At 41.6% G+C, this 16,300-nt stretch overlaps 1 protein-coding gene across 7 annotated transcripts in view; it reads right to left on the bottom strand.

Annotated features, from left to right (window-relative positions):
* Window positions 1–16,300, bottom strand: part of CACNB2 (calcium voltage-gated channel auxiliary subunit beta 2) — a 446,893-nt gene that overhangs the window by 23,686 nt on the left and 406,907 nt on the right. For all 7 annotated transcript variants that reach the window (XM_059729059.1, XM_006271434.4, XM_006271433.4 and 4 more), the window contains one exon: window positions 15,834–15,943. In XM_059729059.1, coding sequence (XP_059585042.1) covers window positions 15,834–15,943 — 110 coding nt within the window. The remainder of the gene's footprint in view (window positions 1–15,833; window positions 15,944–16,300) is intronic.

Raw genomic sequence — 16,300 nt, 5'->3', positions numbered from 1 at the left:
AACAAAAAAGCAATGGAGCCATTTTTATTAACATACTGAAATAAAGTTGAAAACATGGTAAAAAAAAAAAAAAAAATCGGGGGGAGGGGAGTAATTAAAGGCAAAAGTAAGGCCGCCATGAATATTTGTGGACATTGGGTGCCAAGAACTGTTTTACATCTTCTGACAATTTCCCCTTCCCCTGCCTACCCTGCACTAGCCAGAGGGGGAATTACCATAGAAGTGGCTACATTGGTAGTAAGCTTCAGGAAGAGCCTCCTTGAGTTGTGCGCCCCTGCTAGACATGACACAAACAGCTTTAATGTTCCTTCATGCAGGGAAGTCAGCACAAAGTGGCCTTACTTCTGTGGAGATTCAGGGAATACATTCTGTATCACAAAACCCAAAATGCCATTCAGATGAAACAAAAATATTTTGATTTTCAGAGGCAACTGCTAAGGAGCATGTATTATCAAGAATTAACTGATGACTAAAGGTATAAGTCCAGTTTGATCTTTCTATAGAGAGGAAGGGAGTGTTTAAATGCCAGTCTACTTTAACCAACCATAAATTATCCATCATCTCAACACATTACTGAATGTGATCTTTATCTTACAAACCTACTATTTATAGTTTCCGATTTGCTATGTGTCAATGAATATTATTTTTTCACCCTTTTTGTCTTCTACTGGCACCAAATGTACTCTTTCAGAAGCATTAGACCTCAAACTTACTACTATTTGCATTAGGTCTGTATTGCATCAGCTACACAAACAAACAAACAAACCTCATTTTTCCTGAAAACCAACAGGCATTACTTTTCAAGATAAACTGTATGAACAGATGCATACCTCTCCCCACACATTTGTCATGCTAAAATGATCAGCAACACTTTGCACAAGTAACTGTCAGAAATAATATTTTACAAATTGACTCATGGAGTGGATACACTGGCAGTTCTATTCTTTTCTCACTCTGGTTTTGTACTGACTTAAAAAAGGTTACTCTTTGCCTTACACCCGTATGACAGGGATGAGACTCGAGGCTACAGATGCTATGGAAGGGTCAAAACGTTTAGGCAAAAGAAACACTCATGGCTAGGTCTAACCAGCATGTGTTATTAAAGAGCTATTGCATCAAAAAGGCAGAACCTATTGAGAAGCGTAAAGAGCTATATGGTAGGGGTCGGCTGCCTTCTGCCAGTGAGGACTGGAGCTTCTGACCTGACTGTTGTTACAGTCCAGAAGTCTCTACCTTCTACCCCCACCCCCCTCGCTACCCCTTCAACCCTGAGTAGTAGGCTTCTATATTCCCAGATTTTCTGCAGCAAGGATAAGCTCAGACACTGAGCAGCAGTGGGCCCTGCCACAGTGGGGAGTGCTGCAGAGTGCAGGGATGTCGTAGCTCAGTTCTGTGAGACTGATCCCTCCTGCTGGATCAGACCTCCATGAGCTGGTTGGTAACCCATAGCCAGATCCAGCCCATGGGCCATAAGTTACCAACCACTGCTATACAAGGAAAGCAGAGGAAAGGAAAACTATTTGACTTCTGTTCAAAATATTTGCTGACTAAAGAAAAATCTGTAATCTTGACAAATTGTAATTTCAACCAACCATCACCTCTAAATATGTTTTATCAAATGTAAAGTAATATCCAAGTGTTGCTGGGTATAATCCATTAATATCTAGAAGCACATTTTGGGTGTTTAAAATTGAAAAAACACAATGAAAGACCTGATTATAACAGAATAACTTCTATAGCTGGAATGCAGGCAGGAATGTAGACAACAGGAAGCATTTAGCATACTATAATTAATAAACATCTAACATTCAGTTAAAATGTTTAAATACTACATAAAAATATCCTTTTTTAAAATATCAAAAAACCTCACTCTTTTAGTGAGACTTTCCTTTCTATGTCACATTTTAATCCTAAATGAATGTGCATAGTTTGATAATTGCAAATCTTGGAAACAGTGGAGTGAAATGCAAAAATAGACACCTATAATTAATCTCATAAATCCATAATTAGGCACTAAGTGACCAGTAGGTCTATGAAAATATATATTTTTTTCCTTTGGAGGGGCTGGGAGGTGTGAGAAAAGGAAATGCATTTTTTCACAAAACAATTTCAGAGGCAGCATTTGAACCTGGAGTTCCTCACCACCCAGAAATGCCCACCTTGCCACTGGGTATCCCATCTACCTTGTTTGAATTTGTTCCACTTCTTATAAAATACTAAAATACTAATTTAAATATGTAAAGGAAGACTCTACATCCTGGTACTTAGAGAAACTCAGGGGGTAGGATATCTGAATTCCTGCCCCTGCTTCAGGGAATGCTGAGGTGTTTATGCAAAATAGATCATCAAAAGCGACTGAAAACACCCCACCATAACATACCTTTTACAATGGTGATTCCACCTCTCAGGCACTTTCTGCCCGAGAGGATCTGAACCTTCATTTTCCACATCTCAGGAAAGAAAAACTTGGGTTTCCCACATCTTGTGCAAAACCATGTGTGGCAGAAGGCCACTTTTGTTTCTTCCCAAAAACTCTGCTCTGTGACAATTCGATTAGGATGGGCCCAGCAGAGGAGACACACCTTTCCCCTATCCCTTTGGGTAACCTGAGCTGGATATATTCCTGAGGGAGGGGGGAAACCTGCTCCCTCTGCCTATGTGACTAGTATCACATACTTGGGTGAGGGGCTTCCTCCCTGGTGGGCTAGAGACTGCCAGCCTGCCCGGCAACTAGTGATGTATTTCAAATCAGTTGGCTGGCAGCCAACAGGTGCTGGCCTCCATTGGACCAGGTAAATGAGGTCACAAGGGCTATATAAGTTAAGGACTGCCCAGGAGGAGGGGGCAGCAGCCATGAGGGATACTCAGGAACAAAGAAGAACTGTACCATCTGAAACTTGCTCTCTCTTTCAAGACTCATGATCAAGGAACTGCCTGTCTCCAGAGGGGATCTACAACTGCCTCTGATTGATACTTGTGAGTAAGCTACCTGAGCTCTAACTAGATATTTAGCTTGCAGTAACTCAGATGTGTGATCAAAGGCTACCCAGCCAGGGGAGTTTGCTCTATGGGTTTTCTGTGATATTGCTCTACCCTGTACCTTATTCTAACCCTACCCCTTGTAACCAATAAAGTTTTCCTTTGTACCTAGCGTGGGAGACTTATTGGGAGTGGGTCTAGATTATGCCTTGGGGTTCCCCTTGGTTTGGCTGACTAAGGGAGGCCACTACTTGTCCTTCTGACTGAGGGAAGCATCCCAACTTCTTGAAGTGAATCAAGTACCGTTGAGGGCTACTAGGCCTGTGTTTCCCAGGGTGCGCAGAGCCAGAATTAGTCCAGAGCCCTGGGTGGTGGCAGTGGAACCCCCAGGCTAGCGGGTGTGCTCCAGGAAGGGGGTCAGCCACACGTGAGGTGCCCCCAGGGAGGCACTAGGAGCCTGGAAGGTGATCGGGCGCAGTGGGGTGGGTGGCTCAATGTAGGAGCGCCCCCTACTGGCCCGTCACACCATAAATGCCTGATCCATTGAATAAAGGTACATCCACTGCTCAGCCCCTTATTTACTGTAAGTAGCCATAACCTTTAAAATAATTACCGCATCACTACAAATTTCATTTAGGACTCAGAAATACCAACACTGTTTCAACAAAGTGACAAAGCATATTACCTCAAGGTAATAAGGGAAGTGAGAAAGTTTCTATAGATTATCCATTATGTGTCAGAAAATAGTTTTCTTATCCACCTTCAGTAACGCCTTAATCCAAAAACACTCTCATTAATTTGATTGGGATTGTTTGCTGATCGAGGTACAAGTCAACATTAATATTGGAATCTCCCCAATACTATTTAAATTGGGACACTAGGGACCACCACATTTCTTTTAGGGATGGATTGCTACATAGATATATACTTAACTAGCCAATTGGCCATCAAGAATGATGGGGGGATTGCCGGGTGAGGTCAGAGTGCTGCCACCCACCACCCCATGCTACTGTCCCAGTCCATTCCCAGCATTGCCCATCATGACTGATGGGGGGAAGGGGGGGGCATGCAGGGATGGAGCACCACCACCCAGCACCCTGCGGTGCTGTCGTTTCGCCTCTGGCCCCATGCGCCACCCCTCACTCCCCGCGTCCAGCCTCGTATGCCAGAGTTGGGGGGCAAGGCCAGAGCTGTGCTGCCAGCACCCAGTGCCACTGCTGCTTCTTTGGAGGTTGCAGCAGTGTGGGGTGCTGTTGTATGCGGTGGCATGGCTAGTTCCACCTCTGGGCCTGTGTGCCCTCTCTGACCCCCTGCATCCAGCCCCATGCACCAGAGCAGGAGCATGAGGCCAGCACCACTGGCCTTGCCCACCCGCTATAGCCCCTCAGTCCCCATCATCATGGGGCTGTGGTGAGGACAGAGCCCCACATCCAGCCCCATTCCCCCCCTGCTGCCCCTCCTCTCAGCCGCTTCGGGGCCAGGCCCGCTTCCCTCCCCTTCAGGTCTGGCACCATTCTCCCCTCACACACTCCAGTTTCACCTGGGCTGCCTGCCTCCCCTCCCCATGAATGAAGGGGGGCGGTGGCAAGGGGGATGGAGCACAGCCACTTACCACCCTGTACCACCACCAATCTCCCAGGAGTGGGGAGAAGCTTGCCCTGATGTCCTCTCCGCCCCCCTTGGCCAGCACCCCAAGCTGCTGCTACATTCAACCCTGCTCCATCTGCTCCATTGCTGCCGTCTCAGGCTGGGGGGGGAGAAGAAGCAAGGCAAGCCGCAGCCCCCATTCCATCTGCTCTGTCGCTGCCATCATGCTGGCCTGCCACTGCTACCGCCTTCTGTTCCACACGCTCTTGGAGCACTCTGATAAACAGACTAAAGCTTTTATCATATTAGAATCATTTTCAATACAGACTGGGAAATGAACACTAAACATAATAGTAGAGTGTAGTGAGCAGTGCTATACCTTCTGGACAAGTTAGCTGATAGATTTCTCTATCAAATGGTCACTGTAGCAAAAAGCAGCAAAGCTACCTTAGATCTATTTTCAACGGGCACTGAGGTTCTTGTATAAGAAGTGGATGTGGGATATAATCTGGAATCAAGCATCCAGGATAAACTGAACTGTAAGAGAAACCAGAACAGGGGTTGTAAGAGGTTGAGAACAGGGGTCTTGGACTTCAGAAGAGCTAATTCTGAAGCTCTTCTGGCATGCAATTGTCCTGAAGCAGGACCATTAGGTAACAATGAGTTCTGAGCTCTAGATCTATGAAAACTGGATGTTAAAGTACTATGGACCTACTTTTAAGGAAAAGGTACAAATTGCTGAGGGCTTGCATTCTAATCGAGAGGAAAATATTGGGAGGGGCAGGGCTACAGATCTACCTGGAGAAAAAGGAACTTCAAACCAGTCATTAAAAATAAGAAGATGATCTACAAGCCATGGTAAATTAATTGAGAATATTGGTGGTATACCACAGGGCAGTAAGGAAGTGGAAGCAAAACCTAGACTGCTTGCTATTACCAAATCATGGCACCTGGATAACCTCCATCTTAGAAAAATGAATAAACTGGTACATGAAATACCAAGTCCTCTATCATTAAATCTGTCAGCTCGGGGTAGTACCCTATGACTGGGAAACAACAAATGGAATGCCCATTTGAAAAAAAAAAGCAAGAATGATCCAGGCAATTACAAACCAACTAGCCTGACTTCAACAGTAAAAGGCAATTAAAGAAATAAAACTAAACACAGAATAGGACCTAACCTGGGTTTAATCAGAGGCAGATTGTGTCAGACTAATTTAATATCCTTTGATGACAAGATTCATGAAGTGAATAGCAGGGAGGAAGAAAATCTTTTCTGGCTGAAAAAAACACTGGTGCATGATCAAATGGCTACAAACTGGCTACAGATAAATTCCAACTGGAAATTAGAAGTTTTTTAATCATCAGAGGACTGAAGTCTTAGAAAGCTCTTCTAGACAAAGTGGTCAGAGCAAAGAGCCTGAATCACTTTAAGATTCAACCACATATGTTTATGGAAGGGATGGTGTGACAGGAGAGGGAGCTCTGACCACAGAGCACAGCAGTCAGTTTGTGTGATGCTGAGCCGTGCTTTTGTGGCCCCCAAGCTGGAATATAAAGGTAGCTATTGTAATGTGGAAGGCATGTAGTAATCCCATGCTTCAGGGTTTATTCACTTGGGGCCAAGAAGGAATTTTCTCCTTTCATGAATTTTACTGGCTTCTGAGAGGTTTTTTATTTTTGCCTTACTCTGAGACCTTGGGATATTTGTTATAGCTAAGAATGGAGGATCTTGGCTGGGGTGTGCTGATTCTTCTACTGTTCATTAGAAAATTTAGAGGTTCCTGGCTATGGAGGGTCCCTCTCTCCCACTCAGAATCATACCAATCAGGATGGTATTTTATCCTTGGAACAGACTGGCAGGAACTGGGGAAGGCAGGAGGGGAAGTGTTGCCTTTCTCTAGTATGGGGCATGAACCTTTTCCTAGGATTTTTGAGCATATGCTAATCAACTGCAGGGCCCTTCTCTCTCCTTCTTACCTCTAGCTCATTACAGGGAGCTGGTGAGGTTTCAGATACAATTCCTTGTATTTTGGGTTTAAAGTGGTGATTTTGAGGATTCCTTCCAGATAGCAATTGTCTGTAAGTACAAGGGCTTGGATTCATCGGCCTGAGGACCCCCTTCCAGTCATATGTTCCTATGATATATGCAAAATATGTGCTTATAACCACAGACAGGTTGGTGCATATGGAGGTATAGGTAAGCGTGCAAAGCAGATAACTGGATTTACAGTCATCTGGCCATGTGATTAACTAATACAAAAAACAGCATCTTTTCTGTGAACATTCACTTGTGTGTGTGTGTATGTGTGTGCGCGTGCGCATGTGCAAGCACATGCACACATGTGCATGCAGTTTTGTACATAGTTTAGACAATTATATTTGAAAATTTCTTAAAATGTACTTGTCAATCTGAACCCTATGTTTACTATTTTTAAAATAAATTAAGAAAAAGGTAATATTTGATAGGAAACAAATCAGTACATAGTATAGCATTCGCTTGTGCTTATTGGTCTAAAACCAGTTATTAGGCTAAGTACAATACAGCACTAAACACAAAACAGCAACAAAAAAAATAATTTGCAAGCTTATATACATACCCAAAACATCTGGAAAGGGAGGGCATTAATGAAGCAAAAATGGAAAAAGCCAAGACAATCAGGTTCTTATACAATGTACACAGAATGAGATAAGGTATTAACAAATGTAACATACACAGGAACGAACAAGAAAAGAGATTTGGGTCATGAATACTAAAAAACATAACAGAAAACAAAGCTGGTTTGGCAGCTTCTTGCAAATGACGTGCACACAGTGGAACATAAATAGCCATGTATATGCCAATTTAAGACTGATTTTCAGGTCAGTAACTTTTAAACACATACTGTGACATTTTTTGAGAAAAGAGCCTTTTCTCAAAATAACAGACTCATTTTCAAGCAATTGGAAAATGTACTGCCCCTTCCCTTGCATATATTTTTCCCTTTAAATATTGATATTTCATATATTAAACTTACAGACATTAGTGACAAGCAAACATGTCCCTTAGGCATGCAATTGTATTCATGTCCAAAACCAGTTTTCGAAAGAGATTATTATAACTTTCTTGTCTTTTGGAAACAACGTGTAAAAATAATTTTTGATCTAGGCAGGATTTTGATATAATTCTTACACAGATTAATCTTGAATTAAAATTCTCAGAAACTGAGAAATATTAAGTCATAGCCTTAGTGTTTGATGAGTCAGATCCTCAAGTCTATTTTTACCCAGTCCTTATTCAGACAAACTTCCAGTTCAGATGGAACAGGAGTATAATGCTAGACTCATAAGGAATATCTGATTGCTCAAGTACAGTTCTTTACTCTGGCTGTGCTTTCTGTCTATTGCTGTCTATTTCTGTATATGTCTTCTTGAAGGTTGCTCTGCTCTACCAGTTCAATCAGTCCTGGTCCCTATAGCTCAGTTCATTCCTTCTGCAATACATTTATATGCCATAAAGCCATGTGCTAGGTGGCATGGTAAAAATTATTGTCTAAAGAGTTTGGCTTATGTTCCCAGTGAAATTGGACTTTACTGAGCATGTATGTAGAACAGCTTTTTAGCCATGTTATTAATTTTCTGTCCTTCCTCTTAAGAGACTATGAGATAAATAAAAGGAAAAGCCTGACAATACTATTTAAGGTAAAAAAAATAGTGATTCATTTTCAAAGGGTTGAGGACCAGCCTCACATGGGACAGGCAGAACATGTGTGTGCAGGAGAGAATGTGGTCAGAATCAGTCTTCTGACCATGAGGTATTTGATTTACTCTTGCCTGGGGCTGTAGGCATAAATGAGTTTTATAACACTGAAACAAGAAAAAAGAAACCCTGCCATCTAAACCTCCCAAAACATTTTTTGGACTTTCCCACTGAAATGAAAAAAAAATCACAGAACAACAGAAAAATAGGACCTCGTGAGGTCATCTAGTCCAGCCTCCTACTCAAGGCGGGATCTTCAAAACATTTCATTTTCAATCAAACTATTTACGAAATGTTGAAACAAATACATGGGTCCCAGTCCCTTTGTCAGTGAATTATTATTAAATACTATTTAAGTATTACTGGACTACTATTCAAGTATTTTATGTAACTTGGAATAGTAGCAATAGGAGACATGGACAACAACTCAGTCCAGAATATCCTAAACCAAGTGGTTCCTGGGAAATGGAAGACCCATTCAGATCTCTGCTTTAAGCCAGGTATGGACTGATTTTGAATTGGGGTCTCCACCAAGATGAGTATACTAACTCCTGGTTAAAAGATGTTCTAGGTGGGTCCCCCTTTATCACTCCTATTTGCATTGTTCTTCTTTCTATAAAATACTTGAATTTTCACTGAGACACCGGAAGAATGGGAGGCCAGAATTCACATGGGAGGTGGACTGAGTTCACTGGTATTTCATGTAAAATAACACTCTAATTAACACTGATAGGTGCCACTTAACAGGAGAGGTAGTTTTGTAAAAAAAGTGGGGCTGAATCCTACAGTATGGTGAATGCTCTAACCTCTTGAGTTAGCAGGTAAAAGGAATACCACCAGCATCACTTTGTGAATCTAAACATTTCTTGCTTTTTAGTACATGCCCAAAATGAAATGTTCCTACATTTCTGAAAGGTATGTTTGAACCAAAATGAAGTATTTCAATGATTTCTAAACTTTTTGCCATTTTAAAATTGTTTTTGTGGAACTATTTGATGAAATCTAGCTGAAAAGTGATGAAATGTGCGTTGGCCACTCCAAAACTGCTATTTGTCAGTAAAGCACTTATTTGCAAAAACCAATCCTGGCTGTAAACTTGAAATGCAGTTTTTTTGGGTGCCAACTGTGGTTGCAAATCTTGTTTATGCAAATAAACCTGTTAAAATGGACTTTTGCCCTAAAAATTAAATTCAACCCTGAATGTACTCTTACTCATTCTAATGATGCTTGCTATCTTGATTATATTAAAAATAAAAACGATTTAAAATAAAAATGCTGTTAAGTTCCAATGAAGTTTGTTTTTTAAGTTAAAATGTTTTCCTTTCATTTAAAAAAATACCAAACTTCACTATGGTTAAGTCAAATGAGAGAAATTCCTATATGCCTTCAGTATGACCAAGACCAAGTAATTATAGATCTGCTTAAGAAAGGTGATGGATTCCATGACTAGTATGATTTTGTTGTTATTGCAGTATTGCAAAATATTGCGTAGTGACAGCAGAACAACTAAGATGAGGCAAGGGAATAGTAAGAGAAGGCATCTAAATAAAAGGGGGAGGAGGGGAGGTATCAGGTACATCTGCATGACTGGTTTGTGGCTCCTCCAAGCCATTTGCAGCATGGCGAGGTTCTTTTGACACTGGGAAATTCCGGTGGTAAAAAAAAACCCACCATTAGAAAAAATGGTGTAGCACACCTGGCAGCAGTGTGCGCTAGCAGAAACAGGCCAGCAAGGGTTTAAGCTCTGGCTGCCAGCCAGGCTCCGAGCAGCTGGCTTGACACCACTGCTGCCCTGGGAGGCCCCCAGGATCCCAAGTAAGGCTGCTGGGCCTAATACAGGTGCTGACCCCAGCCTCCCCTAAGCCCACCTGGGTCCCTTTGCCATGCGCATGCAGGGGTATGCCCAGGGCCAAATAACAGTGGCACAAATATGTGCCGCTGCTATTTGTCCCACGGGAAATGTGTGCCCCTGCATGTGCATGTTCGTGGGAATGCACCCATCAAGTTTATGAGATCTTGGGCTAGGAAGTTAGGACCAAAAGACAATACATTATCTTGACTTCTATTGACAGTTTAATAAAGGTATATTTACTAATCTATAGGTATGATAATAAGAATACTTAACTCTTACACAGTAGTTTTCATAAGGAGTTCTCATAGCATCTAACAGGAGAGGCGTCCCCTTTTACAAGTGATAACAACAGAGATATTAAAGTAAAAAGATTTCCCACTAATTTTAGGTGCCTGCTTTGAACATTTCCTACTGGAGTTTCTGCAGTCCCATGGGCAATTCTGAATATGTATGATTTTGTTTAGCCCTAAAACAGGATAAAATCTTGTATCTTGGAATTTTCTTTTTTGAAGTGTAAGAATATTCCAATTCAGGATCATGCCAGAGTCTCCATCAATTTCTGGTTTCCCTATTTCTAAGTGCTGCTTCATAGCAAAGGAAATCCACTGATAATAGGAGGAAGGCAGGGGAGGGAACTCCCTTCCCACAAAGTATGGGAGTAAGGAATAAGACCAACAGAGCTGATGACAGGAGGGAACACACAAGATGTGTTTTTAAGAAGTTGGAGACCTGAAATGATGAGGGCTGAGTAGGCAAACTGCCAGGTAGCTATACAGACTTCTGTCAGAGTCCTACAAGGTAAAAACTACAAGGATTCCATCAGATTTTTATTAAAATCAGTAAGTTTCTATGGCACTTTCTGATTCAGTAAATCCTCATTTTTGGACAGAAAATCCTTTTCGATCAGTTCCAATGCACAGCACTCATTAGCTCCCAGCTGCATATTGCTTCACACTTCTGCAGCTGGGACCACAGAATCATATACAATTAGGGTTGGAAGGGACCTCAGGAGATCATCTAGTCCAACCCCCTGCTCAAAGCATGGCCACCCACAATTAGATCATCCCAGCCAAAGCTTTGTCTAGCCAGGTCTTAAAAACCTCCAAGGATGGAGATTCCACAACCTCTCTGGATAACCTGTTCCAGTGTTTGAATACCCTCCTAGTGAGAAAATTCTTCCTAATATCTAACCTAATCTTTCCTTGCTGCAAATTTGAGTCCCTTGTTCCTTGTTCTGTCATCTGCCACCACTGAGAACAGTTGAGCTCCATCCTCTTTCGAACCCTACTTCAGACAGTTGAAGGCTGCTATTAAATCTCCTCAGTCTTCTCTGCTCCAGACTAAATAAACCCACTTCCCTCAGCCTCTCCTCACAAATCATGTGCCCCAGCCCCCTCACCATTTTCATGCCCTCTTTTGGACTCTCTCCAGTTTGTCCACATCCTTTCTGTATGGGGGGTCCAAAACTGAACACAGTACTCCAGATGTGGCCTCAGCAGTACTGAATAGAGGGGAATAATCACTTCCCCTGACCTGCTGGCAACACTCCTACCAATGCAGCCCAGTATGCCGTTAGCCTTCTTTGCAACAATGGCACGCTGCTGGCTCATATTCAGCATCTTGTCCACTGTAACCCCCAGGTCTTTTTCTGCAGAGTTGCTGCCCAGCCAGTCAGTCCCTAGCCTGTACCGGTGCATGGGATTGTTCTGTCCTAAGTGCAGGACTTTGCATTTGTCCTTGTTGAACCACATGAGATTACTTTTGCCCCAATCCTCCAATCTGTCTCCTCATCCAGCCCATACTTCCTTAGCTTGCCTGTAAGAATGTTGTGGAAGACCATATCAAAAGCCTTGCTAAAAATCAAGATATACCACATCCATTGGTCTCCCCACATCCACAGAACCAGTCACTTAGTCCTAGAAGGCAATCAGGTTAGTGAGGCATGACTTCTCTTTGGTGAATCCATACTTGTTGTTCCTAATCACCTTCTTCTCCAAGTGCTTAGAAGTGGATTTCTTGAGGATCTGCTCCACGATTTTTCCAGGGACAGAAAGGTTTTTTCCAGGGAAAGATTTTTCCTTTTCTTAAATACGGGCACTGTGTTTGCCCCTTCCCAGCCATTCGGGACCTCTCCTGATCACCATAAATTTTCAAAGATGATGGCCAGTGGCTCTGAAATCTCATCAGCCAACTACCTGAGCACCCTTGGGTGCATCCCATCCAGCTTGTTGAACTTGTACATGTCCAGCTTTTCTAAATAGTCCCTACCTGTTCTTTCACCACTGTTGGCTGCTCACCTCCTCCCCAAACTTGTGCTGCCAGGTGCAATAGTTTGGGAGCTGACCTTGCCTGTGAAGACTGAGGTGAAAAAGGCATCCCAGGGTTTTAAATCAGGCATAGAGAAGATGAGGAACCCCAACTTTGTCATCCTCTGTGAAAATTCTGGTCCTGACCAGCATGGGAACTATGTGGAGAATCCCATTCTGCAGGACAGAATTTAACTGTCATGGGACAGTGAGGAGAAAACAATCTTCCCATCCCATGACAATTTTCTAGATTTTGAAGAATATAAGACTTTTGGAGGTTTTTCATGGAAAGCCACAGGGAGCCCGCCCTGGAATAGGCAAAAGTTAGGGTACCCACCAGAGATGTCAGAGACCAGTGTTCAAGAACTTGTTCTGCCTGATTCAGTTTGATTTAAACTTCCATTTACTACATCCCAGGTGAAAGCCCTAACTACTAGCTTGTAGGATGGTCTAGGATGGGGCTCCCTCCATCTTTTTTGCTTGAGCAGTTCCTCTTTCTATAAAGAAATTAATATGCATTGTGCCGGAGAAAGACCGATTCTACAGAACAATGGTCAAAGTACACCAGTGATAAGTGGCAGATGTTCAAATCCCTGGCCTAAATTAGGCAGAGCAGAGATTTGAATTTGGATCTCCCACAACATAGATAATAATTTAGCCACCTCTTTTCTTGCCCCACTGGCTTTCATTTCCCATACCCAGCCAGTCCAACCTTCCCCCACCAGCTCTTCATCTGATTTAAATCTTTCCCTGACTCTATAACCCTAAGTTCTTTACACCATTTCCATCCCTGGCTCCCAATGTCCTTGCCTAACCAGGCCCAATCTCTCCATAGCTCCAGTCTCAGTTCCCAGCCATGTGCCAATATCCTCACACAGCCAGTCCCAACCTTCCTCTACCTCATATCCTAGTACTAATTTCCTTCTAACCCCCATAATGCCACTAGTCTCAAGCTACTCCTGAGTCTTCCAGTCTAGCTTCATTCAAATCTTCCAGCCCCTCTGTTTTGTCTGGAGTCATTAAGTTAGCACTCAGAGAACAGGGAGGGAGGATGGAGAGCAGAGACTCCCTGGTCTTTGTTCTAGTGTTAGCCGTGACTTGACCCAGTCCAGAGCAACACACGTGTAATTCCAGGAAAAGTCCTACTCAGCCCCACGTTGGAGCATGCTCATTCTGGGCATCTTTAGAGGATTTATCTGTTAAACATTATTGAGACTCTATATAGCATATGCCCATTGCAATTTTTCATAGGCTTATAATTTGACCACATTTTGGGGTTTTTTTGTAAGGATGTCAAGAAGCATATCAATGATATCAAACACAGGACGGCCATTGGCATTTACAAGCTAAACTATTATTAGCCTTTTAAAAATAAGAGTAAAATATATTTCTCCTTAGCCTCATTCCTGGAAAGAGTTAAACTGCTGTACCTGAAATTTCCAGGAGAAATCAACTTGGGGCATATAAAATTTCTAAAATTACAGTAAAAAATTGGCAGTTATCAGCAACTGAAAACAAACGTCTACAACAGCCAACCTTCATAACAGGTCCTACCTGTTACACACACACACACACACACAGCACACACACTCACACACACTTTTTGGTATTGTAGCAACTGAGATAATGGTAGCAGTTGCATTTTAAGTACCTCTACTGAAAAGATTATATGTCCCAAGGAAAGATGTTGCAGTTGTAATGGCTGAAGTTTGCCATTGTACCTGGGTGAACAATTCAGTGAACAACAGATTAAAATTTTTTTTTTTTTTTTTTTTTGCATATTAATGGATGAACATGGAATTTTCTGAAAGATAAATGCCGGTGATAGATTGATAGGTATGAAATTATTTTTAGCCTGTGCAACAGATAGATGATTTTCTTGCTGCTATGATCATTCATCTAGTATTAGATATTCATGACTCAATATATTTATCAAATGGATCACTATGATCATGTTTTTGTTCCATGACTGGATGGCCTCCCTTTTATAATCAAATTTCACTTTTGCTCAAAACAAATTGTCCTTCATGTTTTAATTAAATGATTAAATAAACTTTGGCCACCAGCCTAAATTCAGTTACATGAATGTTCATATGAACAAAATTTATCAAAGAGCAAATAAAAACAGTCAAAATGAAATTTATTTAGCAATCATCAGATATTTATATAAATACATTTTCTCAATATACAATTCCATTTGCTAGCCAACATCTCATGCATGAGTTTTCTAAAGCAAGATTATAAGAAAATCAAATATACATTTAAAATTTACAGTAGTCCAGTCTAAGAAAAGCAAAAATTACACACTGGTAAATGGTAAAAATACAAATGAAAACACAGATTCATTAAAACCATATTCAATAGAGTGGAATGAGAAACAACGTTACTATCTCACAAAAGTTTTCATGATTTAACCAGGGATAATCGTGGTCTTGAGCAGAAGGCTGGAATAAATTACCTCATTATAATTTCCATCCCTACTTACCTATGATCTTATGATCCTATTATTTCAAAATATTTTTAAATTCTTCATTAGAGCAAAAATGAGACTTCTTAAAGTTTTTCACAAAGAACAAGAGACAGGCAAAGAAGCAAACAAGTGAACTGCCACTATGCAGTGGTTTGGATGCTCACCTGGATGTAATATATCTAGGTTCAAGTCCTTGCTCTTGAAGATCTGGAGCAGCGACTTGACCGTGGGTGTACTATATCTCATTTGAGTGTCCTTAACACAAAGGGTACTGAATTGGTTTCCTTGTCTGGCCCAATGAATATTTACGCCTTTATACAAAGCTCCAACTAGGGAGACTCAATTTAAAATAGTCAACTACCAATATGTATGCTGAGAACCTGGCAGAATGTGAATATAGGCTTTTTTAGGTTTTTGTATAACCCTTAACATTACTTAAAGATTAACATTACATGCAAACACAGACACACGCACACACTTTCATAAATTCTTCAGAGCACCCAATGTTGAAAAATAAATTTAAAAAATACCAGTAAATATAATGGGTACTCTAGTAAAGGTCAGGTTCCCTTTCCCCAACTTTAAGGAACCCACCTAAGCAGCTGTTTAAAAATTTCAGCTTTACTTATCCAAAGGTATATTCCCATTTACATTATGACCTAGAAATAACAAATCTAATGCTAAACCTTAACAGGTACAGGACAACCCCAAATCAGTACTTACACTTACTTTCTCTTAGAAATACTTCTCTTGTTAGCATCTCTGATTTGTTGATACCATGGCTGCAATGATTACTCTTTTCACAGCAGAGAAAATGGATTACCCTGTGTTCTAGATATAAACTGAGGGGATTGTATTTGAGTGCCAATTACTGGTTATCATCATACAGCATATACTCACCCAAGCTTGATTTTGTGTTAGATCGTTCTATTATCGCATGCTTACTAGGATTGTTTAATACTGAGCGTTTGGCAAGCGAGATGTCTGCTGTAACCCGTGTGATTGATATACTGTAAAACATAATTGAAGAAAATGGCATGTCATTTATCATGGAGGAAAGCAAAGATAAAAGGCAGTCAGTTAATAGTAAAAGGCTGAAAGGACCACAAGGAGGTGCATTCTCCTTGTGACACAAAACCGTACTAAACTGAAACATACTATACCTACTCTGCGTATGCCAACTGCTGAGCTGGAAGCAATATAGCCAGGTGTTGAGGTGCTGCATGTGAATCAGTAAGCTTCTTAACTGCCTCTTACCTGACACAGCACACACACGGCTTAATGAAACATACACAGCACCTCCCCAAAGCGGCTACTCTGCTTCCAGTTCTGGAGCTAGTACACAGGTACGCTACACAAGGGGTGTG

Source organism: Alligator mississippiensis, chromosome 5 (genome assembly GCF_030867095.1).
Source record: "Alligator mississippiensis isolate rAllMis1 chromosome 5, rAllMis1, whole genome shotgun sequence".
NCBI classification, from domain to species: Eukaryota; Metazoa; Chordata; order Crocodylia; family Alligatoridae; genus Alligator; species Alligator mississippiensis.
Note: the sequence above shows the minus strand (reverse complement) of the source record. Positions and strands in the feature narration are given on the sequence as shown.